The 24,583-nt window shown below is 37.6% G+C and overlaps 1 protein-coding gene across 4 annotated transcripts in view; it reads left to right on the top strand.

The window, feature by feature from the left end:
- The first annotated feature begins 48 nt into the window (after positions 1-48).
- CTTNBP2NL (CTTNBP2 N-terminal like) overlaps positions 49-24,583 on the top strand; it is a 52,135-nt gene continuing 27,600 nt past the window's right edge. The window contains exons 1-3 of one of the 4 annotated variants that reach the window (XM_006071502.4): positions 103-165; positions 12,369-12,492; positions 17,023-17,130. In XM_006071502.4, coding sequence (XP_006071564.3) covers positions 17,032-17,130 — 99 coding nt within the window. In that variant the 5' untranslated portion in view covers positions 103-165; positions 12,369-12,492; positions 17,023-17,031. Of the gene's footprint in view, positions 166-532; positions 579-12,368; positions 12,493-17,022; positions 17,131-24,583 lie in introns of those variants that run through there. The other 3 variants (XM_006071501.4, XM_044944543.2, XM_044944544.2) reach the window with 3 other exon arrangements.

The raw sequence follows: 24,583 nt of genomic DNA, 5'->3' as shown, positions 1-24,583 counted from the left end.
TCCAGCCGGCGCGGATTGGTGCCGGGGCTGGAGAAGCGAGGAGGCCATTGGCTCTGCCGAATGCCAGTGCCCCCGCCTGGCTGTTGAGGGGCGGGGCCTCGAGGGGCTGTGGATGGAGAGGGTGGCGGAGGCGGCAGGGAGAGGAACCTTGAGCGCCGGGAAAAGGTAGGAGCCGTTGGCGCCGGGGCTTGGCGGCGACTGGGAGGCCAGGTTCTCGAAAGAAAAACAGGGGTAGAACCACCGGTGTCCTCCCGCCACCGTCCCAACTGCCACTCGCGCCCATCCCCTGAGGGGGCGGGGCCGTCTCCTCTACCTCCCGGTATTCCCTGAGGAGGCGGCTCCTCATCCTTCGACGGTGCTTGCAGCTACTTATTGTCCCCCGTCAATCCCAGCTTCCCAGAAGGGGCTGATTTCCTGATACCCTTCATTTAAAAGGCCCCTCACCTAGCCCCTCAACCTTGGGAGAAGGCGTACAGGTTCCCATTCTTTCGACTGCCGCCCCCACCCCCATTTTGTACCCCTAGGAGGCCAGACATCTCTTCCAACACCTGTCCTTGCTCGCAAGGGAGAGACCAGAGGTAATTTCATCCATAAGATAAAAATCAGTGTTTTCAAAAAGAAGAGAGAGGGGACGATGCAAAAATCAAAGACCCAACCTAGACAGCCAGCTCCATGGACGAATCGGCCTTCCCCAACTTGGGTTCCTCCCATCCCCCATTCTGTGTTCCTGAGCCTTCCCCCTGAATCCTCTATTCTATTGAGCTGGGGGGCGGCGGAGGGGGGTGGGGGGCGGGGGCGGGGAGGCGGTATCGAGAGTTCCTCTGCTTAGGGACTTTTTGACTCTGGAGAAGGAGAAATAGTAACCTTCCCGACCCCGCTTTGTACCTTTACTCTATTGCTTGAAAGAGAACCCAACCTCTGAGGATTTTTTTTTTTTTTAGGTTTGAGTTGCGTTTCATTTTTGCTTTCCATCCTATTTCTTCCTGAAAATTTGATGAAAAATCGCCTTTTAGTATTTCACAGTGAATTGAGCGTGTTGTATATCTACAGAGTTGTCGTTGTGGGTAGGAATGCACAGTGTATATTGTTGGACTGTCCATAACAGCATGCTTTCAAGTGAAGCAGTACAGATAACTAAATAAAGAGCTTTAGATTAGGAATGAGTGACTTCCAGTCTAGGTGGGCTGGTCTTTTGCTCAGGGAGACTGCAGTTAACCTTGAAGGTGTAGTTCTTTTGAAACAAAAGGCAGGAAGTGTTTGAAGAAAATTCAGGTTCAGTGGTCTAGGTTTATGATTAATCTGGTCAGGTAGCCTTTGGTTACTCTCTAGCCCCTATTTTATGGTGGGTTTTTTCCTCCAGGAGAAACTGATGTGTAATATATATATATATATATGTGTGTGTATATATATATATGATGTTGATTGGCTTTACAAGACCAGTATCATCTACCAAAATTCAGGGGATAAAAATTAAAAGCACATTTTAAATTTCAGAGATAAGGATTAATAAAAGCAAGATAAACTCTAGCTATTCAGACACATGTGACTACCAAAGAGAGTCTCTAAAGGGTGCTCATAAAGACCATCATTTCAGCAGGTGCAAAATATTGATAATTTTGGCCTAATGTTAATGCCATTGACTCCCCATTAATCATCTGTTGCTAGCACTTTCATACATTAAAATCTGCCATATTTTTTGGTGTTGTTTCTTTTGCTTTCAATCCAAAGTCTGTCTTACTACTGTTTTCTCTAGTCAAAGATAGTAACAATGGGATTGGAGGAGTTGGAATCATGAGGGGCAATCATAAGGGCTGTCTTTTACTTTCCTGATAAGCGTCTCTGAAGGTAGACGTCATGAAGGTAATTAATTTTGAATAGTTAGGTTGGAAGTTTTCGGAGCCAGTCTCTGCACAGATCCACTCAGTGATTGTTTCCAGATCTCCGATGAAAAGGCACAGAGAAGAAACTGCGGAGGGTCTCTCCAGCAAACACCAAGCATACTGCGATGGGTTGGTAAGGGCCCCCCAGCAAAAGCAGCAGAAGAAAACTAAAAGCAGAACAGGAAATCCCCAAAAGATAATAAACCAACGTAACGAGACTCAGGAAAACAAAGTTGTGGTGATTGCCAGGGCCTTTATGAGCAGAAAGGAAAAAGCAAATAATGCTCTTTGATTCCTTGGCACAACAAGCAAGATTTGTTTGATACACATTTGAATCGTAGAAATCTGTAACTTTTTCGACACCTGTTTAGTAGTGTTAGATGAAGAAAAGCATCATATGCAGAGATTTTTCTGATGTACGTGTAGTCTATCTTATTATAAAGTCTTCAGGAAGTATTAGTATGTTTTGTTTCACCTTTATACCTTTCACAGTGCCTAGTATATAGTTTGACTTAATGAGTGTTGAACTTCATTTGAAGCTGACACCTTCAGGTAGACTATAAAGATAATTTACTGATAAAATATGGCATATCTTGTTAGTGTAAACAGTCCATTTCTTTTTGCCTTGATTTATTTTCTTGATGTGATGTCTTTTGGCGCTCCAGTATCTTCAATGACTCTAAAATACTGAGTTTTGTATTAGAAGATGTCTGCTGGTTAGATATATAATTTTGAAGTAATGAATGAAATTTGAACCAGTCTTATTAATGTAATCAATGCTAGTCTTTTTAGGATTTTATTTTTCTAAAAATCTGACCTGAGAGGAATGAAGTGAATTTAGGAGAACACACTAGGAACTGTTTTTTCTTAAAAAATGGTTTCTGAGAGTTTGGTTTTGACAAATTTCTGATCTACTTTGGGATTTTTAAAAAAAATGAATTTCTTTTTTTTTTTTTTTTTTATATTTTTTGGGCGTGAAGTTCACACCCAACTCTGAAGGTCTTTATCAAAATGCCATCTATATAGTCCCACAGTTTAATCGTGCCATCAACGGAACAAGAATACAGCTGTAGATGGTTGTTGGGATTGAGCTGGATTCCGGTCACCAGATTTCTGTGTCCTTGCAATATATGCACACATTCTTCTGTAGCTGTGCTATAAACTTTAATAAAGTCTCCAGAGACACAGAAGATATACTTAGAATCTGCAGAGAACACCGCTCTCCTGAAGTTCAACTCGCTGCCGCCACCTAAAAAAATGAATTTCTAATTGACTTTATACTTTTCTAAACTAGGACTAAGTACATGATCAAGCATACACACTGTACTGGGTCCCTGAATGGAATCATACACCCTGACTGTGGTGGGCATACTCAGTCTACAGTGGATTTGTGTCTTGGCAGAATCAGGTTTCCAGTACTACCAGTTAATCGCAGAACAAGATTAGAATTCTTGACTTTTCTGAGTGGAGCAGAATGGTGTTTCTTGGGTGTTTTTAGTGAAATGGTGTTTCACTTTTTATGTGAATTAAATAATTTAATATTAAATATTCTTCTACACCTTTAGCATTTAAACACCAGTGAAGAATTCATGTCTGATTTTAGTTATTGGTTGGTTTAATTTTAAATATTTCAACATAGAGCTAAGATGCATAAGTAGGGAAAAACAAAGCTTATACATGTCATGATCTCAGATACCTGATACAAGGATTTTTAGGCCACTGAATTGGTGTTTAGTGGCGTGATACAAGAAGCAGAGATATTTTTAGAGGAAGTTTGTCCAGTCTGGTGGTTGACCCCAGGAATAGCTCATCAGCCTGTTACCAAAGCCATTTTTTTTCTTATTTCCTGAATGTTTGCTGCTAATAGCTAAAAATTCAATCTTCCTGGAGAATCCCAGGGACAGAGGAGCCTAGTGGGCTGCTGTCTATGGGGTCACACAGAGTCGGACACGACTGAAGCGACTTAGCAGCAGCAGCAGCAGCAGCAGCAGTTTTAGTTCAGAGCATTTCAGTGAGAAAATAGGTTATTTATGGTGAGGCGATAAAGTGTGCTAATTTACAGCACAGACTTTAAAGGCAAACCTGAGTTCAAATCCCAACTCTGTTGCTCTTTTGCTGTATGACCCAGGAGAAGGGCAGAGTTTTCTATCTTCACCATATCTCAGTTTCCTCAGCTGTGACTTAAAAATGATTTATAGAGGCTTTTTTTAAAAAAGGATTACAGGAACATGGCATGTAGGAAGCACTCAATAATTGGTAGGTATTATTGACTATTATTAGCACTGCACGTGAGTTAATATTAACTATTCTTTTACTCCTTTATCATTTAAACAAAGGTGAAGAATTAGTATCTGATTTTAGCTATGGGTTGGTTTGGTTTTAAATATTTGACTACATAGCTACGTTTCCAAAGTAGAGGGAAACAGAGCTTGTGTATGTCATGATCTCAGACATCTGACAGAAGAATTTTTAGGACAGTGTGTGTGTCTTACAGTGTGTGTTTCATAATTTGTCATGTGCATTATCTTCGTTAAACTTTTTCGCCCTGGAAAAAGAAGGGCAAGGGATTCAACCATCTGATGTTTTCTCTCTGAATTGTCAGTTACTCCACTCCAAACTGTCTCAAGTACCTTCACTCTCAGTGTCATATAAATGGGTTCATGGATAGTGTGATCATGGTACACTTAAATCTGTGAGATTTAAGGAATTTTCCATGGTAATTTTATTAATAGTGATTTTTTTGCCTTTTGAAGACAGCTCTTCTACGGCCTCCAATGTAAGGAGCAGTTCATAGGAACAATCAAAATAGATGAGAAGAAACCATGGATGGGGAGTTAAGAGTAGAGGGCAGGGGAGTCAAGGACAGGGGTTGTGGGTTGAGGGAAACAGGACTACAATCAGGCTTTGACATAAAGAATGTAGTAGTATGGCTTCTCCCTGCCAACTGTTTCCAAGCTCTGTATTTCAGGTCCAAAGCCAGAGCTTTCACTCTAACTGTGTGCTCTGCTGCTAAATGAATCCTTTCTATCTTTTGGAGCCACAAAGAATGTAATCCTTAATTGTTACTGAGTTCAAATAGAAACTCGGAAGGAAAACAAAAAGAGCACAGGATGATGGGGTTTACAGACAAAAAAAGATTTGTGACCCTGAGCCTTGGGAGCATCTGCATGGATCCTTTGTGCAAAGCTGCTGGGGAAAGCGAGGCTGAAGTGTGCTCTGGGTCTGCCAGGGAGGAAGGGGTGCAGAGGGAGAAGCAAGCGGGGATGAGTTGTTTCAATGAGAGATAAGAGCTATAAATTACAGTGGGGAGGAGAATGAACTGATGGGTAAGTTACAGAGAAAAGAAGCACTAAGTTTGGGGGTTTGGGGGAGGAAGAGGTTCCCCATTCCTTGGTTTCTGCTAAGTAGGCCTTTCTGTTATAGCAGTGGAACTAGAGTGAGAACAGAACCAATCTGGTTCTTAACTGGTTTAATATTTGACCATACAAACCAGATCTGGTCCAGTCCTGTGTATCAGCTTCTTACTGCCTCTTGTTCCCAAATTGAAAGCACAGAGGAAATTTTCTGAAAAGGCTCCACCCCTGAAGACGTCCTTGCTTCTAAACCCGTAGACTTCACCACACTCACTGACTGAACATGCTCCTCTTGGGGGGGCTGATTACTTCTCATTCAGTGTCTGTCTCACATCACAGTCATCATTTCCCCTGAAAAACCAGTTCCTTTTCTAACATCCCTGTTTCTGTTAAAGGCATCATCATTCTACTCACCCAGCCTTAAAACCTCAGCTGATCTGGGATTATTTCTCCTCTTATCTCCTTAAATAGAACCAATACTAAGTTACTGTACATTCTTTACAAAGTCTCTTACATCCGTCTTTTTTCTTCCATTCTTAACTGCCACCATCCTCGTTCACACATTTTAACCTTACACCTGCACTGTTATTCTCCCACGTGCTTTTTCTGCTTCCAGTTTCTCTTCAGTCAAATCAGCTCTGTACTTCAAGCTTTCGCCTTCTTAAAACTATACTTTTATTGTAAGAGTCACCTTGTTAAAAATATTTAGTGGCTTCTTATTTCCTAAAAGATAAAGTCCAGTTTTGTTGACTGTAGTTCATGGTATTGCATGGTACATTTCTATGCAACCAGCCTGTTTTGAATACCCCTTTGAACTGGAGACTACTGGGTACTAAGTGTATCAAGTAGAATAAGACAGAGTATTCGTCTGGAAGAGCAGTCTTATGAGACAAAAGACAGCTATGTAAATAGATGAGTTGATATAATAGAATGGGATAACTGCTGCTGGGTTATAAATATAGATACATATCCATTATGCATTTAATATTAAAAATAGCTGTGATGTTTTTAGAAGACCCATTTATCACTATTACAAGTTAAAATTATGATGATTAAAAGGTATAGAAATGCAGTGGAAGCAAAGTCATGCTTTTCATTTATATCCTAAAGTCACAAAAAAACTAGCCTAGATAGAAGATTGTCCTTTTTCTTTCCCAAGTAGTGTGCAAATACCATTGGCCTAAATAAATGTTGTGTGTGTTCCTAAGCCATTTTCCCCAGGAACTGGCCAGGTGATCACCTTCTTGGAACAGATCCACCTGCCAGGTTAGAAGGAGTAAACTTGTTTTGATTTCTAAATTAGACACATGAATGGTAGAAAATGACTACTCATTGGAAAAAGGAAAATTTCATTATCCTTGCAGATGCAACCAAATATATGCTCTCCAGAGATAACAAGTGAGAGAGCTGACCGGTCACTAACCCTGTTAAACCCTTCCGTATCCTGTTCGAGTATGTATTGTCACCCCATTTTATAGAAGAAGGGAAAGCTCAAAGGTTAAGTGGATCAAGGAAGTATGAAGTTGTAGAGCCAGGATATAAACCTGGGTCTGTAGGACTCAGAAGTCCAAGCCCTTTCCACTGCAACATCCTCTTAGAAGAGTTACTTAGATACATCCTCTCAGAAGAGTTACCATCCCCAAAGAACCTGGGAGCAAGGTCTCTTGGTCATTTTCAACTGATATCAAATTGTTAAACTTTTTTTTAAAAAATCAGTGGTCTGGTTTAAAAGACAAAATTTTAAAGGCGAAACAACATCATCAGTTATAATTTTCTATTACAGTCCTATGGGAAATTTTTATACAGTTCAGAAAGTCAGGTCATGGGCAGAGCTAACACACAGATATCTGGACTGTATTAGGGTTTGTCCTCCATACCATATGCTCTCTTTCTTCCTGATTTGAAATCTTGATGGAGTCAACAACTTCATCCAACACTAATATTTGACACGTTCTTGTATCCCAGCCTGCCTGTAGAATTAAGGCCCATGAATCATTTTACTGGAAATAAAATCAGTCTATATATTGTTCCCTCATTGTAGTATTTTGCAAATCATGGTGGCATTATTTCAAAGAAACAAAAATTTAGGGGGATGATGGACAGCTAGATGATATAGACAGATATACATATTTCAGTGAAATCATGTTATAATTTCATTGAAATATGTATATCTGTCTATATCATCTGTCCCCTAAATTTTTACTTCTCTGAAATAATGCTAATAATTTCATTGAAATAAAGCCACTAACAAATATACCTGAAATGGTAAATACTCCTGGTAATTTCCTGCTACTATCAATAGAAGACATATTTTTAATTTTAATGAAAAAAATTATTAATGTAAAAACTTATTTATTTTCATTAACGTATGTTCCAGTAGCTTAACTAATGTAGCTCTTCTGGTTTGGTCTTGTCCCAGGTGAAAATACCTGAAAAGGTATAAACAAGATTTCCAGGTAAACAGATCTGTATTTTAGTAGCATTGTGCCAGACATCCCCATTTTGGGGCAGATGTGTTTGAATGTTTGTTTATGGGCATGAGGCCACTTCCTCCTTTTCTTCTGTATATATATAAATGTTGTTGGCAACATGTAGGAGAGACAATGGTGGAAACAGACGTAGACACCTAGTGAGAGAGACAGACTTTCACACATATACACACTCAGAGATACGCTGGAGATACATGAGTCTTAAAGCAGAGCTAACCAAAACAAAAAATCCATCATGGTGTCCCAGAAAGTCGATTAGACTATATCTTAATAGTTTTACTATTTAACTGTAATCTTCAGTAATTCACTTAACAACTCTGGTCTCAATTTTCATCTGTAAATTGAGAGTCCTAAATTAGGTTATTGCTGAGGTCCCTTCCAGCTCTGTGACTCACACTGTAGCTGGTAAAATGAGAAAATCAGATGTAAGCAGTTGGTACCAAGTAGCAGTAGTTACTAAGGCAGCCTCTGGAGTTAAATTACTTGGGTTCAAATTCTGTTTGTGTCACATACTACATGTAAGACTTTGAGCAACTTATTTAGTCTTTGTACCTCAGTTTTCCCATCTTTAAAATGGAGGTGATGGTTATGATGAACTGGCTGGTTCATGGTTATAACACCTATCACTTAAGGCTGTAAGGACTGAATTAATACATATCAAGCACTTAGAACACTGCCTGGAACACATTAATGTTTAGCTCAGTGTGTGGGTTTTTTTTTTATTATTACTACTCTGGCTTGAATTCTAAAAAATTCTGAGGAAAAAAAAAATAAAACTCTGAGGAAGTGGTGATTAATACTGGTAAGCTTAATTATATTATTATTAATTTATGCCCTAAGTATAAATCTAAAAAATCTGGCAACCTAGAATCAGCTTTGAGTAGAATTCTGAAAGCATTTTAAGTATTGACCTTAACAAGTATTAGCATTATTACAGAGCTGGTTCCTTGAGGCCTACTTCAAAGTACACATTGAGAGTATTGGATAAACAAGCATCTCAATTCCTTAGCACTGTTGTATATTATATTTATATTTCAGGATCCTGAAATTTATACTCTCTGAAACTGTTACAGAACCATTCCATTTTACATAATCCTATCATCAGACTGATAAGACAAAGCAAGGCATTCTCTGTTCAGGCACTCTCACAGTAAGGGGAAGATTTTGATCTATTTGCAGTAATAACATTTAAAAATATCAGTAGTAAATGATTACAATGTTGTGTTAGTTCGCTAGAGCTGCCGTAACAAGTACCACAGACTGGGTTGCTTAACAACAGAAATTCATTTTCTCACAATCCTGGAGGCTGGATATCAGAAATCAATGTGTCCGCAGCATTGGTTCCTTCTGAGGCCTCTGTCTTTGGCTTACTAAACGGGAGGCATCTTCTCCCTGTCTTCACATGGTCTCTTCCTGCCCTGTGTTTTTATCCCAATCTCTCTTCTTACAAGGGCACCAGGCATATTAGATAAGGGCCTACCCTAATGTCCTCGTATATTTTTTGGCTGCACCACGTAACATGTGGGATCTTCGTTTCCTGACCAGAGATTGAACTGCTGCCCTCTGCAGTGGAAGCACAGAGTCTTAACCACTGGACCACCAGGGAAGTCCCATGACCTCATTTTTAACTTAATCACTCTTTAAAGACTCTGTTTTCAAATATATCACATTCTGAGGTATTAGGGATTAAGACTTCAACATATAAATTTGGGTTAGAGGACACGATTAACCTATAACACATAAGTACAAAGAATACAAATAGTTCAGTAATATCTTTTACCTTCAACTGAAAGAAGATTGACTTGACATTTATAGTAAAGCTTTTATTGCATAGTATTGTAGAATTTAGTAAGATTTGTTTTTCTACCTTGATTTTAGAGTCTTTGTAAATAATAGCAAAAACAACTCTCTTTAGTAAATGTACAGAAGATCCATTTACTTTTTACTTTGGGTAAGGCCTCTTCCCTTTACCCAACCTCCACTCATTTTGGTTCTGGCTGTGCCTTTCCTGATAATATTTGACATGTTTTTCTTTACTAGCCTAATCCTAAAATGCCAAAAGTGCAATTTGGGATGCTGTCCCTCTCTCACCCCCAGATGCGTGAATAACCTTTATGAAAAGCCAGAAGTGCCAGAGGGTGGGGAAACTTAAATCTTGAGATAGTCAAGGTAATGTGTCAACACCTTCCACCCTCAGATAGAAGGTTGCTTTGGCTACATTTTCTTTTTAAACAGCAGTGCACTTTTATCTATTTTAGGCTTGGTATTTATAAATGTGACATTTTTAAAAAATTTCATATATACTGGGTTTTTAGGGAAGTACGTTATCTAGTAGAAAGCTGTCTAAACACCCACTTTGTATGTCAGTGTTGATTTTTTGAATTTTTAGAATTCACTGGCCTTCCAAATTTTGTTTTTGCTTGTATGTACTAAAAAGAGTCTTTACATAATTGGAGCAAGTCTGCTTTACATCTTTGCTATTATTCTATTACTTATATTGAAAACTTACTGAATGGCCTGAATTTCAATCAGTTGTAGCCTAAGTGTAAATTTCTTAAATTTGATATGTGAGTATATAATAATGAAATGATTTTTATCCAGTTTTGCAAGAATGATCTCCTGGGTAACATAACTGAGTGTGTGTGTATGTGTGTGCCCACGCTAACCAAGTGGATTTGAAAGAAAAGATTTATGTAGGTTTTTTTTTTTTAGGTGCTTCTATATCCGGAAATATGTTAAGACTCATCTTAAAAATGTTTTCTATTACATGTCCCATATCACCCACCACTTAGAAATAAAGCCTTCAGTTCCACATAAAGACATACACACACCCAGATACTGGATAGACAAACACCTTACTCGTACTCCACCCTGCCCTGCCTTACTGCTTGCTTAGCTATAGAAGCTGTTTGGGGTGTTTCTTTTTCTGCCACCCAGTCTCTCTGTGGTAAAAAGGCAACAATGCCTGCTATTATCTAGAATGAGTTCCAGAGCGAGAAGGAAAAGGCACAGCCAGAACCAAAATGAGTGGAGGTTGGGTAAAGGGAAAAGGCCTTTACGCAAAGTAAAAAGTAAAACGAACAGAGTTCAAAGAAAAGTGAGCAGAGCCCAAGCTGCAGCAGCGTACCTCCATGACAGAATCAGCACTGGTGTTGAGGGGGTACAGTGGAGGTGGGGGACCAGGGTGCTTGATACCTGTAATTCTATTCTTGTGGCTGTTGGCACATGAAAGTTTATATAGAAGACCTTCATGCGCTCCTGGCTCTTAGCCCTGACTCGGTGAGAAGTAGCATATAAATACATCACATGGTAATCCGGGCAAATTCAGTTTGAAATCACTTATTAATAGCTTTAAAATAAGCTTCATATTTAGTCTATAAATAGGCTTATTTTTCCAGGGTACTGTAGTAGTATAACTATATCTTTTTACTGTATATATTTATGTGTATTTTTTCATTGAGAAAAACTATAAAGCTTAATATAGCTACAGCTAGCTATACCACAGTGTATGATAATATATACAGACAACTTGTCCACAAGTGGTTTTTATTTCAAATTTATAGGATGGGGAACACATGTATACCTGTGGCGGATTCATTTTGATATTTGGCAAAACTAATACAATTATGTAAAGTTTAAAAATAAAACAAAATTAAAAAAAAAAATTCCTTAGGCAGAAGTATCTGCATCTAAACTCTAAGGAAAGTTGGGTCTTGGTAAGATTCTACTGGAAGGAATGAGCTGAGCATCTGGTTGAAATGATCTTGTTTTTCTCTGTTACTTAATGGACAGTGACAATGACAAGTAACAACTCATTTAGAAAATAAGTGGAGAATGAGTCTGTAGACTATGATGTGACATGCCAAAAATCTGGCAGTCATATTTCTGATAATAATATAGAGTTAGAAACAGCCTTTTTCTGAAAATCTCAGACCAAATTATTTATATATTAGGCAGAAATTGGAGTCAAATGGACTTGGAAGCTTAAAATGCAAGATGGAAATTATGTTCTATCAAATAAAATTTAGGGCCTATCTTTTTTAAAAGTTTGCTATGTCTAATACACTATTAGAAAAGCATAAACCAAAAATTACATATAATTCAACATTTAATATTTGAAAATAAGTGGGAAAAAGTAGAAGCTGGGATGAGTAATAAGCCTTTCAAAGTTGAGGTGGTGACAGATTGAGTTGTTTGTTTATTGATTGGCAGATGAAGGGATCAGAATTTTCCTTACCGGAATTTGGCAGTTTGAAAATTTGTAATCACGTTATTTTTTAAATCTGAGTGCGTTGTGCATTGTGAATAAGTCATAGTGATTCAAGCAAATAGGTTTTTGTCAGTTCAGGTAGAGAAAGTCAGTTTCTCCTAGTGACATTCATAAGATGTCCTTGAAATGGCAGTGGACATCTTAAAAAAGACTTGAAAGGCCTCACCTTCCCTAATTATAATTGCAGAAGGGAAGGCAGATTCCTGGTGTTTTTTCCAGTGTTACTCAGCTTCATCTGAGGTGGCTATTTTCTTCTTTCTTGTATATCAACCTACAGCTGTCAGGCCTCTGCAGCTATGACAGTCGACATTCTGAGGATTTACCAATTGTTTATAGAGTGTGGTCACGTAGACAATATATCTCTTATATTTTGCAGCATTGAACATTTTTCCACCATGCTGATGACATTTTAAATATATTTGTCAGTTTTCCCAAATTTTAACTGAAGAATACCTTAAGAATTTACACTTGAGGACTAAATTGTGACCATAAGTTATCAGGTCAGTATCACCCCACCCCATCCCCCTCCTTGTACCACCCCCAGGAATATCACTAGCATGCTAAAACTCAATGCACTTTTACCATCATGCATTTATATTTCAGAAAAAAGTTACTGCAGTATGTTGTGCATTCTATTTGAAATTAGATTCAAATATAAAGGATAGCAAAAAACCTGGGAAATTTTAATATTTACAAAGAATGGTTATGGGAATATGCAAAAACAGATCTCTTGGGTTTGAATTACACAGCTGGGGCCCTTCTTTCTCTCTTGTGTCATGTTTGTATTACATTCACTTCCTGTAGCTGCTGCTGCTAAGTCGCCTCAGTCGTGTCCGACTCTGTGCGACCCCATAGACAGCAGCCCATCTGGCTCCCCCGTCCCTGGGATTCGCCAAGCAAGAGTACTGGAGTGGGGTGCCATTTCCGTCTCTATCACTTCCTGTAGACACCAAGCTAAATAATTGGTACATATTAGCAAAATGTTCCAGATATTAAAATTTGTGTGCAGAAGTTATTCCAAATGTAGATGTAACATGAATATTGTTCTTTATGCCATTGACAAAGAACAGAATTTTTTCTTGCTTAGACTAGACTGCTTTATATTGGGTTGGCCAAAAGTTTTATCAGGTTTTTCCGTAACATCTTAGAGAAAATCCTAAACGAACTTTTTGGCCAACCCAATAATTAAAGGGACTAGAGATTGTTTCAGTTTCACTCTTTTTTGAGGATGTATATTTATCACAACAAATCAAAAACTTTGATTTAGGTATAGTCTGTTTCAGTTCCTTTTGTATATTTACCTGTAATTCTTAACTTCTCTAACAAATAATTCTTGATTTTCCCTCATGAAAGTTTCGAATGGAACCATGAGGGCTTTAGAGATTATCTAGTGTATTTTAGTTCATCTGTGAGGAAACTCAGTGCCAGAGCAGCTAGATAAATTTTTTTTTTCCTGAAAGCCATATAGCTGGTTAGTAGCAGGGCTAAGACTGAAATTCTACATTCTTCACTCATCACACTGCTTCCTTAAACCACAGTTTCAGATTTCTTAATGAGAATATTTAAGGAATAAAAAAATATTGAAGGAAATACATTTTGGCTCCATTCCTAGTTGATTTACTCACCTAGTGCAGTTAATATTTATAGACTCCCTTTACCAAGTACTCGTTATTCCTCTTAACATCAGGGGAGAGGTGAAGAAAGATATAAAATGATTCCTCTGCTTTATAATATCCTTGAGAGAGATTAAAACATGAAACCATCAGGAAATGGGGGAAGGATTTCATCTAAAAACAAAAGTGACTCAAATGGTAGTTTAAATTCCTCACGACTCTTCACTCCAGCATGCTATCTATCATCCTTCTTTATCTGTGGTTCCCAACTGCAAAAGGGTAGCCAGAGTCACTGATTTCTAAAGTAATTGATCTTGACTGTCCCAGTTTTGGTAATGCCTTTCTCAGAATTCTTTTGGAAAATGAGAGAGGATCAGTTCAGATCAGTTCAGTCGCTCAGTCGTGTCCAACTCTTTGCGACCCCATGAATCGTAGCACACCAGACCTCCCTGTCCATCACCAACTCCCGGAGTTCACTCAAACTCACGTCCATCGAGTCAGTGATGCCATCCAGCCATCTCATCCTTTGTCGTCCCCTTCTCCTCCTGCCCCCAATCCCTCCCAGCATCAGAGTCTTTTCCAGTGAGTCAACTCTTCGCATGAGGTGGCCAAAGTACTGGAGTTTCAGCTTCAGCATCATTCCCTCCAAAGAAATCCCAGGGCTGATCTCCTTCAGAATGGACTGGTTGGATCTCCTTGCAGTCCAAGGGACTCTCAAGAGTCTTCTCCAACACCGCAGTTCAAAAGCATCAATTCTCCAGTGCTCAGCTTTCTTCATAGTCCAATTCTCACATCCATACATGACCAACCATAGCCTTGACTAGACGGACCTTTGTTGGCAAAGTAATGTCTCTGCTTTTGAATATGCTATCTAGGTTGGTCATAACTTTCCTTCCAAGGAGTAAGCGTTTTTTAATTTCATGGCTGCAATCACCATCTGCAGTGATTTTGGAGCCCCCAAAAATAAAGTCTGACACTGTTTCCACTGTTTCCCCGTCTATTTCCCATAAAGTGATGGGACCAGATGCCATGATCTTCGTTTTCTGAATATTGAGCTTTAAGCCAACTTTTTCACTCTCCTCTTTCAGGATAGTAGTTCCTAATAATTAAAGCATTGATCACCTTGTATCAGGAGCTTGGCACGGTGTTTTGTATTTATTAACTCAATCTTTACAGCAAATCCTATGAGTTAGATATCATTTCACATTAACAGATAGGAAAACTGGGAATCAGAACACTTGTCCAGTCATACAACTAGGAAGATGTCAACCTGGCATCTATCTGACTACAAAGTAATGTGTTTTTTCCAACTTACTATCTTATAAGTGTAGCTTTATTAGGTTTGTGGGTTTGGGGGGTTTTGTTTGTTTGTTTGTTTTTTAGTTTTTATTTTTAAAGTAACTGTTGTGAGGTATCTCTCTAATACTTACATGAGAATTACTTACTAGTCGCTAACCCTCACCAGTTAGAAATGTAGCAGTTAGAGCTGAAGTTAAATTGAACGTATTTTACCGTGTGGCAAAAGATTCGTACAGCATGTTCTGGAAGGATATCTAACAACACAGTGAAGTATGTATTTTCTACATGCTCGCATTCGCTTAAAGGCAGTAGTTCTAGAAGGAATCAATGACTCTTTTGTGTGCCTCCTAAAATTTAATGTGCTCATAGGAATTGGGAGTTACTAGAGGGTGTGTGAACTAGTCATGTTGTGATTCACTTTGGGAAAAAAAAAAACTACATGAGTGTGGCAATTTAAAGGTAGAGAGTGGGAGAGGGAAAACAGTTTTTGTTCTACTTTATAAGTTATAAAATGTGTCTTACCATACACACTAGTCAGAAGAGCCTTCAAAGATTGTATCATAATCTAACTTCTATCTATGTGTGGTTTGTGAGAAATTAATCTTATGGAAAGGGTTAAATTTGTGCCATGCAATTTGCCATTTAACATATTTTAAAAGATGCAAGACTTCATAGAAATGTGAACTTGTTAAGTCAAATAAATTCAGTTTATAATAGCCTGGCCAATTAAGATGTTTAAACAATATATTTTAAGCACTCATTTAAAAGTACATTTGTACATGGTTGCACTTAAGTCTTATTTTACTATGAAATATAAATATTGTGATAGATGTTCTCTGTGAAAATAGACAATTTAAAAGAAAAATTTCTCCTGTACTCCCACCAAACATTATCTTTGCTCAAATTGATTTCAACCAATTTCAGAGGGATCCCAGAGTGTTTTATATACAGTTTTAGAGTTTGGTTATCTAAAACTAGAATATCTTTTTATGGTATAACAGTTTTTCAGTGAAATAGTATTCATTATAACAAAATTTTACCTGAACTTCTAGTGAATAAAACTAGTGACTAATTGTTTCAGAGAACTCTGGCAAGTTATAGTCCATGGAGTCACAAAAGAGCTAGACACAACTTAGCAACTGAAGGATAACAATTCTTTCTGAGACCTTCTAGGATGTTTGAATATATGCCAGTAGGGAAAAATAATGAAAATCTGATCTTTGTAAATGGTGATAAAGTCAATAATTAAAATGAATTTTATTTTCGTTTACTGCTCAGTTTATGATTAACATCAGAAAATTCTTATTTTTACATTTAATTACAACCATTTCCTTTCTTTTTTAAAATTTATTTTTAATTGGGGGATAATTGCTTTACAATATTGTGTTGGTTTCTGCATACATCAGCATGGGTCAGCCATAGGTATACACGTCTCCTCCCTCCTGAACCTCCCTCCCACCTCCTACCCTATCGCACCCCTCAAGGCTGTCACTGAGCACTGGGTTGAGCTCCCTGCATCACAAAGCAAATCCCCACCAGCTGTCTGCTGTACACACGGCCATGCCCCACCCTCTTCATCCCCCACTGTGTCCATAGGTCTCTTCTCTATGTCTGTCTCCATCGCTGCCTTGCGAATAAGTTCATCAGCACCGTCTTTCTAGATTCCGTGTATGTGCCTTAATATGTGATACTTGTTTTTCTCTTTCTAACTTAGTTCTCTCTGTATAAATGGGCTCTAGGTTCATCTACCTCATTAGAACTGACTCAAATGTGTTCCTTTTTATGGCTGAGTAATATTTCATTGTGTATATGTTCCACAGCTTCTTTACCCACTCATGTGTCAGTAGACATCTAGGCTGCTTCCATGTCCTAGCTATTATAAACAGTGCTACAACGAGCACTGGGTACGCATGTCACTTTCAGTTATGGTTTTCTCAGGGCATATGCCCAGTAGTGGGATTTCTGAGTCATATGGTAGTTTTATTCCTAGTTAACCATTTCCTTTCTTAAAGGTATTTTCTACTGTAATTCTTGCTCTTATCTCACTTTATTTTTTCTTAGATAGTATCAGATTACCTCTGTCTTCTGGAGATTATCTGATTATTGTCCTTGTTTTAGGCTTTCAGGATGAATCTGGAAAAACTCAGCAAGCCAGAACTCCTAACACTATTCAGTATTCTTGAAGGAGAGCTTGAAGCAAGGGACCTCGTTATAGAAGCTTTAAAGGTATGTTCTTTAAAAAAGAGAGAGAGAGTGGCCATCATATGTTTGAAAGCCATTTCTTTGGTTAACTAGAATATTTCTATAGTCCTAGTTGAAGTTAAGAGGCCTTGGTATATACACATTGATACTTGCTATAGCAGCCACCCATATGATATGATTTTGGGACTCTGATAAAGCCTTTCTGCCTCCAAATAATTCCTTTAGTCTCTACCTGATGTCTGGACTTGAACTTTATTCTTTACCTTAAGTGCCTTTAGCTGTTTCTGAATGCCAACCCCTCGAGAACTTGATGAAACCTGCTTTCTTAAAAATCTGTATGCACCCATATTCCATAATTCAGGATATAATATCTGATAGATCAAGGACTCCATTAAGACTATGAATAGATTTCCCTAGACCCTAGATTAAAAATTCTTACTTTTGTTTCACTATTTGATATCTATTAAAATACCCAGGAGTGGGGAGATGATTATGAGAAATCTACTTTCTATTCAATTTTGCTGTGAACCCAAAATTAATCTAAAAAATAAAGTCTAACTTAAAAAAACAATATAAGGGCATAACTTCTTTAAAGTGTCATGAATCTTCTACACCTTGGGAAGGATGTTTTCCAGTCTGTTCTGAAATCAGATTTGGAGAGGGGAAGAAAAGACCTTAAGGGTATCTGTGAGAGTAATAGGAAGATGATACACCCAAAAGGAGAGAAGTGGCCAAAGAAGATGAGACTTGGGCATGCTGAAAAAAGCATAGGCTCTGCTGAAAACTTTTGCTTTTTTCTTTTTTTTTTGTAGCTTTGTAATGTGTGATGAGTGATTTCCAGTGGTTTAATTTCTCCAGAGTACATGAGGCAGTTGCCTTCTGATTGGGGGGTGGAGTCTGACTTATTTTCCTCTCCCTGCTTACTTCGGTCTTAGTTTACATGGCATCCCTGAAGATCACATGTTAATGGCTTTGACACATGCCTAGTCAAATACAAAGTTCATTGCTCGAGCCTGCCTGTTCTGCCACTAAGCATGACTGTGTGACCTTGGTCAAGTCATTCAGTCTGTCTGAAACAAAGCTTCCTTGTCTGTAATAAGAATAAATGATTAATAACTAGTATTTCTGTGTAACACTGTAATTTGCATGGCATTATAAGTACTCCAATGGTGTAGGATTCATTTCTTCTTTTCCCTTTATTCGTATTCTCTCAGTACATATCATGTACCTCATATCCAAGAAGCAGTCAGCAGTTACTAATCATTTGAATGGATGTTTCTAGTGTGCCCTCAACAGGCTAACTTTTCAGTGACTCCCCCGCCAGCATATATTACATATAAACGTTTACTCTGGTTGGTGACTCATTTCTGCCACATCCACAGGTCTTCCCCTTTTGTCACTCTTGGGGATTTCTCATCCTTTCCCTGTACGTCCCTGAAAACTATTTCTCATAACCCCATCCCAACTGATTACACCCAGGACACCTTCCCATTTATTATCACATATTTATCTGATCAATGAAGAGAAAAGAAAAAGAAAGATTGAAGAAAGTTTGAGTTCATTCCCTGTCCTTACTCCTAAAGTATGTTGTTTTTCCTGCTTCCTTCTCTTGTTCTCATCTGAGACTTCTGGCTCTCTTCTCCATAGGAATTACCAGCTTAGACCTGGAAGGGTTCCACTGCCTAGGCTGAACCAGAAAGTGCTTTGTTCATGTCCTCTTAGAACTCAGAAAGCGTTTTCCGAGAGCAGCATTATTATAAATAGCAATCAGAATTTGGGAACTACAATAGTTTGGCAGCATGTTAAAAAGGCTCACCTGAGGATCTGTGCCTATCTGCACTGGGATTCCAGGAAGAAGTTTCCCATATATATCGCAACCGACTTACACAAAAACATGCGGGCCTCAGCCCTCTCCTAATTGGGATAGGGGTTAAGGAATGGCTTCCTCTAATAGAAAAATTGGAAGATGCCCTCTTTGCTTTCTAGCTTTAAAAACCTGTGGAGCTTTATGATTGTTTTGCTAATCCTTATATCCTCGGCACCTGCATATAGATTCTGAATGGATATTCATTGAACAGAGGAAATGTATGCCATTGTTTTAAAAGATTGCTATATTTCAAAATGAATGTTGTAAATTATTAAATTTTACAGCCTGCCCTATGTAACATACTGCCTTCTGGTTTTAATGTTAACAGATGCTAAGGTGCTTACTGCATATGTTTTCCTAAAAGAAAATTTTTTTTTCTGTGTGAATCCAATTTTAGTTACTGTAGGCAGCTTCTGACAAGTTAAAGCGCAGCTTGAGAAGCAAGAGCTGTAGTTAAGAGAGCATTTTGAAATAAGATACCATTCAGAATCAGGCACATGTGTTGTATTTAGTCTGCATACAGCCTGTAGGTGGTAAAGTTCTCTTCTAAGATTTAAACTATATGTAGTTTAGGTGAAATGAATAGCTTCACCAGAAGTGATATATCTTTAAACAGTCTATTGTTAGACAAAGTAGCAGCGGGGGGTCAAAATTGTTTCAGTCCTTTGAGAAAATCAACTGCCATATCAGATTCTTAAAATGAAATCTTGTTTTATTTGTGGAGTGATTTTTCGTTTGGGCTTTTTTTGTTGTTGTTGTTCTTGGTTCTGTAGTATGTCAAGATTTTACTGCATTCTTTCTGTATAGCTCTTGCTTAGCAACAAACACTGTTGCTCTTCTTGAACTGATATGACAGCTTGCTAATTTTCTTCGATTTAGTATTCTGTCTTAATTCATGCTTAGTTGGTTGAAAAGGTTTTGGTCTTTGTTCTTAAATAGCTATGATTGGTTTTTCCCTTATGTTTTAAGTTTTTTGTTTTGCTTTTTTTTTCTCTCTCTCTTTACCTTTAAGAGAGATTTTTCCTGGATATAAAATCTATTCTTTAACCTTGCATGTCTGAACAAAACCATATGGTTCACTGTTGGTGTTAAATAAATAGTAAGTCCCATTGGCAAGGGTTAGATTTATATAGGGATGCATTATAAAAGTTCCTGTAGTTTGTAAGTAAATCCTACCTATAAAGTTATAATTGTAAAAGAGCTTCATTCATTTTCCAGAATTTCTGCAGTTTCAGATTGCAAATACACCCTTGTAGAGCCTTCATAGTTCTTTTTCTCCCCAAAATATAAAAGCCTCCTCACTCTTCTGTTGCAGCCAAGACATGTTTGGCATAGAACCAGGGAATTCAATAGAAAATAATGTAATATTCAGCTCTTCTGTATTTGAAGTATAATTGTTAAAGGCCATTTATACCATATTTGATCCTAAATGAACTTTATATAAAATGATTTTCTGTTTTAGAAGGCATTACATCAGAGAAAAGCCTTCTTAATGAAAGTCTCTCCCTTTGATCTGACCACTTCATTTACATGAATGAGAACACTATGGGAATCCCTTCCACAGTGAAAGCAGATGACATAGCTCATGAACTGTCCAGGAGAGGTAGGATTGGAACCACACAGTTCAGCAGGAGAGGCTCAGTTCATTAATTCTAAGAAAACCTAGGAAAAGCCCCCCAACAGGGTCTGATTACTCTAGAAAAAGAAGAGGGAACATTCATTTTTAAAACTTGGAAAATAGATTTAACTGTCAATAAAAGTTAAATAGTTTGAACCTTCCATGTTGTGTATATTATATCTACGTGTCTCAGATCTGATGCAAAGACACCCTTAACTATGATTAAGTAGAATCTACCCTGATTAGTTTCATTTTATTTTAAAGCATTCTTTAAATTGCTTTTGCAATAATAAATGGTGAAGTATTACAACTTTCACATAGAATAAGCTTAAAGAGTCTTGAATTCCTTTCCACTGATGCTTCAGTCATAAAACAGGTATAACTCTTCTAACATCTAGGATATAACTTTGTTGGTTTTGGCCAAAAGCCATTGCAGAATTCCCCAGGCAAGAAAATTTACAGACAAAAATATTATAGACAGGACAAGGTTAGAAATATATTTAAGAATTTGAGGCTGTAATATTTAACTATTGAGAGTTTTTTAAACCGCCAGAGTTAAAAATTTTAAAAATTGATGCTACATATATGTCTGTGTTAACAATAAATTATTTACTTTTTCCAAAAATATTCTTAAAATAATAATAATTATAAGGATCTTATGGCAGTGCCAAAAATATAGAACAAACAAAAGCTATTATGGAAGGTGCTGTGGCTTAAGAAAATCACAAATACAAGTTCACTGTAAGTTGAGTGTGACATCTGCTTTTGGTCATGGCCTTGTGCTTTTTTTGGAAGCAGATTATTATGAAGGCTGGTCTGAGATGAGGAAAGTAAAATTGAATTTGGCAAAAAACAGACATTGTCCTGTACTAGTAAGCTTGTTAACTGTGTTTGCATTGAAAAAAAAATGAGATATATACTCACATAATAACAGATCTGTGAATATATTTAAATGTACTCAAAGTTGAAGCATTCTTTGTCACCCATAAGCCTGGACATAACAGTTCTTTGACCAAAAATGATCCCATTTTGATAAATGATTTTTGGGAAGAGATTTTAGAATTGGAGTAGGTAATTTAAATCTTTGCTGAAAGATCACATGAACATAAGCTTATAACTGAGAGAAGTCCAGTTGCTGCCCATATGAGAACTGGGGTATTAAGAATCAAGCAGAACTTTATTTAGGGAATTGAATTATGAGGTTTTTAGATGTACATTCATAACCTTTACTATGAAATGTGTTTTAGAAGAGAATCAGTTGCCACCTGGGGCTATGGCAACTAGCCCCCAAAAAACACATTTTTTATGTGTTTTATATAGTTGGAATTTATATAGCTAATACTTTTTGTTCCTACTCTCTGAATAATGTGCATATATGAAATCCTAGCTTTCAAAAAAGAGGCATAAAGGTGTAATTATTAGGCATTCTACTAAATTATCAACTAGAACTTTCAGCTAACTGTAGCTGTTAAGAGCATGAGCTTTCATATTAGACAGACATAAGTTTGAGTTCTGCCATTTAACTGTATGCTCTTAGACCATTTACTTACCCTGTTAACCTGTATCAGTAAAATGGCACAGTTATCTCAAGAATTAAATGAGACAGCAAATGGTAATCAAGGTGCTCAGTGCCCATTTACTGTTAGTTATTATTATTAGAACGTAAGTTTTAAAGTTCACCTATTTAGGAACAAAGTTACATTCCATAAAGCAAGGTACACTGATAGCATGCTGTCCTTCATAAGAAAGATGAACATTTTAAATTAAAATCTTTGTTATCAGAAGGGCTTGTACTGTAGCTTGTTTTTCTTATGGGAATTGATGGTTTTGAGCTGATCCACCCCCACCCTCACAACCTAACACATGTATTTTGAGACAGTTGGCAAGGGTTAAGGGTGTACTGTGGGGCATGGAACAGATGTTACATTGCATTCCCTTCTCTCTGTCTTTATAATGAAAACAGGAAATACAGAGACAGTGTGGAAACATTTTTCAAATTGATTTTTTTCCATTATTTCTTTGCTTATTTCTCTACTGATTGATTTGACATATTTGTTGTATTTTGGCTTTTTATTTGCTTTATTGAGATAAAATTGACATGCATATATTTAATGTATATAAATTGATGTTTTGATATATGTATCCCCCATGAAACCTTTACTACCATCAAGATAGTGTACATATCCATCATCTCTCAAATTTTCCTCATGCCCCTCTGCAACCTCTTAACCTTCCCAACTCCTCCCCATTAACCCCCACCTCAAAACCACCAATCCCCTACATTTTCTGGAATTTTATGTAAGTGGAATAATCATACAGAATGTAATCTTTTATCTGGCCTGGTTCTTTGACTCAGTATAATTATCTTGAGGTCTATGTTGATGTTGTATTGTCAGTTCATTCCTTTCATTACCAAGTAGTGTCCATTGTGGGCTTGTGGGCTTCCCCAGTAGCTCATCTGTTAAAGAATCCGCCTGCAATGCAGGAGACCCCAGTTTGATTCCTGGGTCAGGAAGATCCCCTGGAGAAGGGATAAGCTACTCACTCCAGTATTCTTGGGCTTCCCTGGTGGCTCAGACAGTAAAGAATCCACCTGCAGTACAGGAGACCTAGGTTCGATCCCTGAGTTGAGAAGATCGGCTGGAGGAGGGCATGGCAACCCACTCCAGTATTCTTGCCTGGAGAACCCCTGTGGACAGAGGAGCCTGGCAGGCTACAGTCCATGGGGTCACAACTGAGCAACTAAGCACAGCACAGCATAGTGTACATTGTGTGTATGTATCAGTTTGTTTTGTCAGTTCATGATAGTGAACATTTACATTGTTTCCAATTTTGGACTATTGCAAATAAAGTTCCTATGAACATTCATACACAAGACTTTGTATGGACATGCAGTGCCACCCCACTCCAGTACTCTTGCCTGGAAAATCCCATGGACTAAGGAGCCTGGTAGGCTGCAGTCCATGGGGTCGCGAAGAGTCGGACATGACTGAACGACTTTGCTTTCGCTTTCGCACTTACATTTCTTTTGGATGAATACCTAGGAATAGAATGGGTATGTTACATGGTCGATGTATGTTTAACTTTTTAAGAAACGGTCAAATTATTGTCTAAAGTAGTTTTCATTCCCACCATTTTCATTCCCACCAGCATGTATAAGAGTTCCATTTGCTCCACATCCTCACCAGTACTTGATTTGGCCAGTCCTTTTAGTTTTAGTCTTTCTAACAGGTATATAATATGCCATTGCAGTTTTAATTTGAATTTCCCTGCTGACTAATGATGTTGAGCATCTTTTCATGCTCATTTGCCATCTATGTTGTTTTTCTTCCGTAAAATATTTGTTCAAATCTTTTGCACATTTTTAAATTGAGTTGATTTTTTCATTACTGCATTTTGAACATTCCTTGTGTATCTGGATTCAAGTACTTTAATAGATATATGCCTTGCAAATATTTTCTCCCTATCTGTGGCTTATCATTTCATACTCTTAACTGTATCTTTTGAAGAGCAGAAGTTTTTCATTTTGATGAAGTCCATTTTATCAATGTTTCTTTTATAGATTTTGCTTTTAGTACCATATAACTAATATTTAGTGTCATATAAGAAATCTTTGCCTAAACTGATGTCAGAAACGTTTTCTCTTGTGTTTCTATAATTTTATAGTTTAAGTTTTACACTTGGATCTATGATACAACTTCATTTTGTTATATGGTAAAATATATGGATCAAATAATAAATTTTTTTGCTTATGGATAGACATTGTTCTAGCCTCATTTGTTAAAAAGACTATCCTTCCTTTGTAGATGGCTTTGGCCTCCTTGTTACAATCCATTTTCCATATATTTTTGAGCTTATTTCTGGATTTTCTGTTCTATTCCATTGCTCGACTTGTCTACCTTGATGCCCGTACCATATTTTCTTGAATACTGTGGCCTTTTATGTAAGTCTTAAAATTAGGTAATGTTAATCCTCCAACTTCTGTTCTTTTT

Source organism: Bubalus bubalis, chromosome 6 (assembly GCF_019923935.1).
Source record: "Bubalus bubalis isolate 160015118507 breed Murrah chromosome 6, NDDB_SH_1, whole genome shotgun sequence".
In the NCBI taxonomy this organism is placed as follows: Eukaryota; Metazoa; Chordata; class Mammalia; order Artiodactyla; family Bovidae; genus Bubalus; species Bubalus bubalis.
Note: the sequence above shows the minus strand (reverse complement) of the source record. Positions and strands in the feature narration are given on the sequence as shown.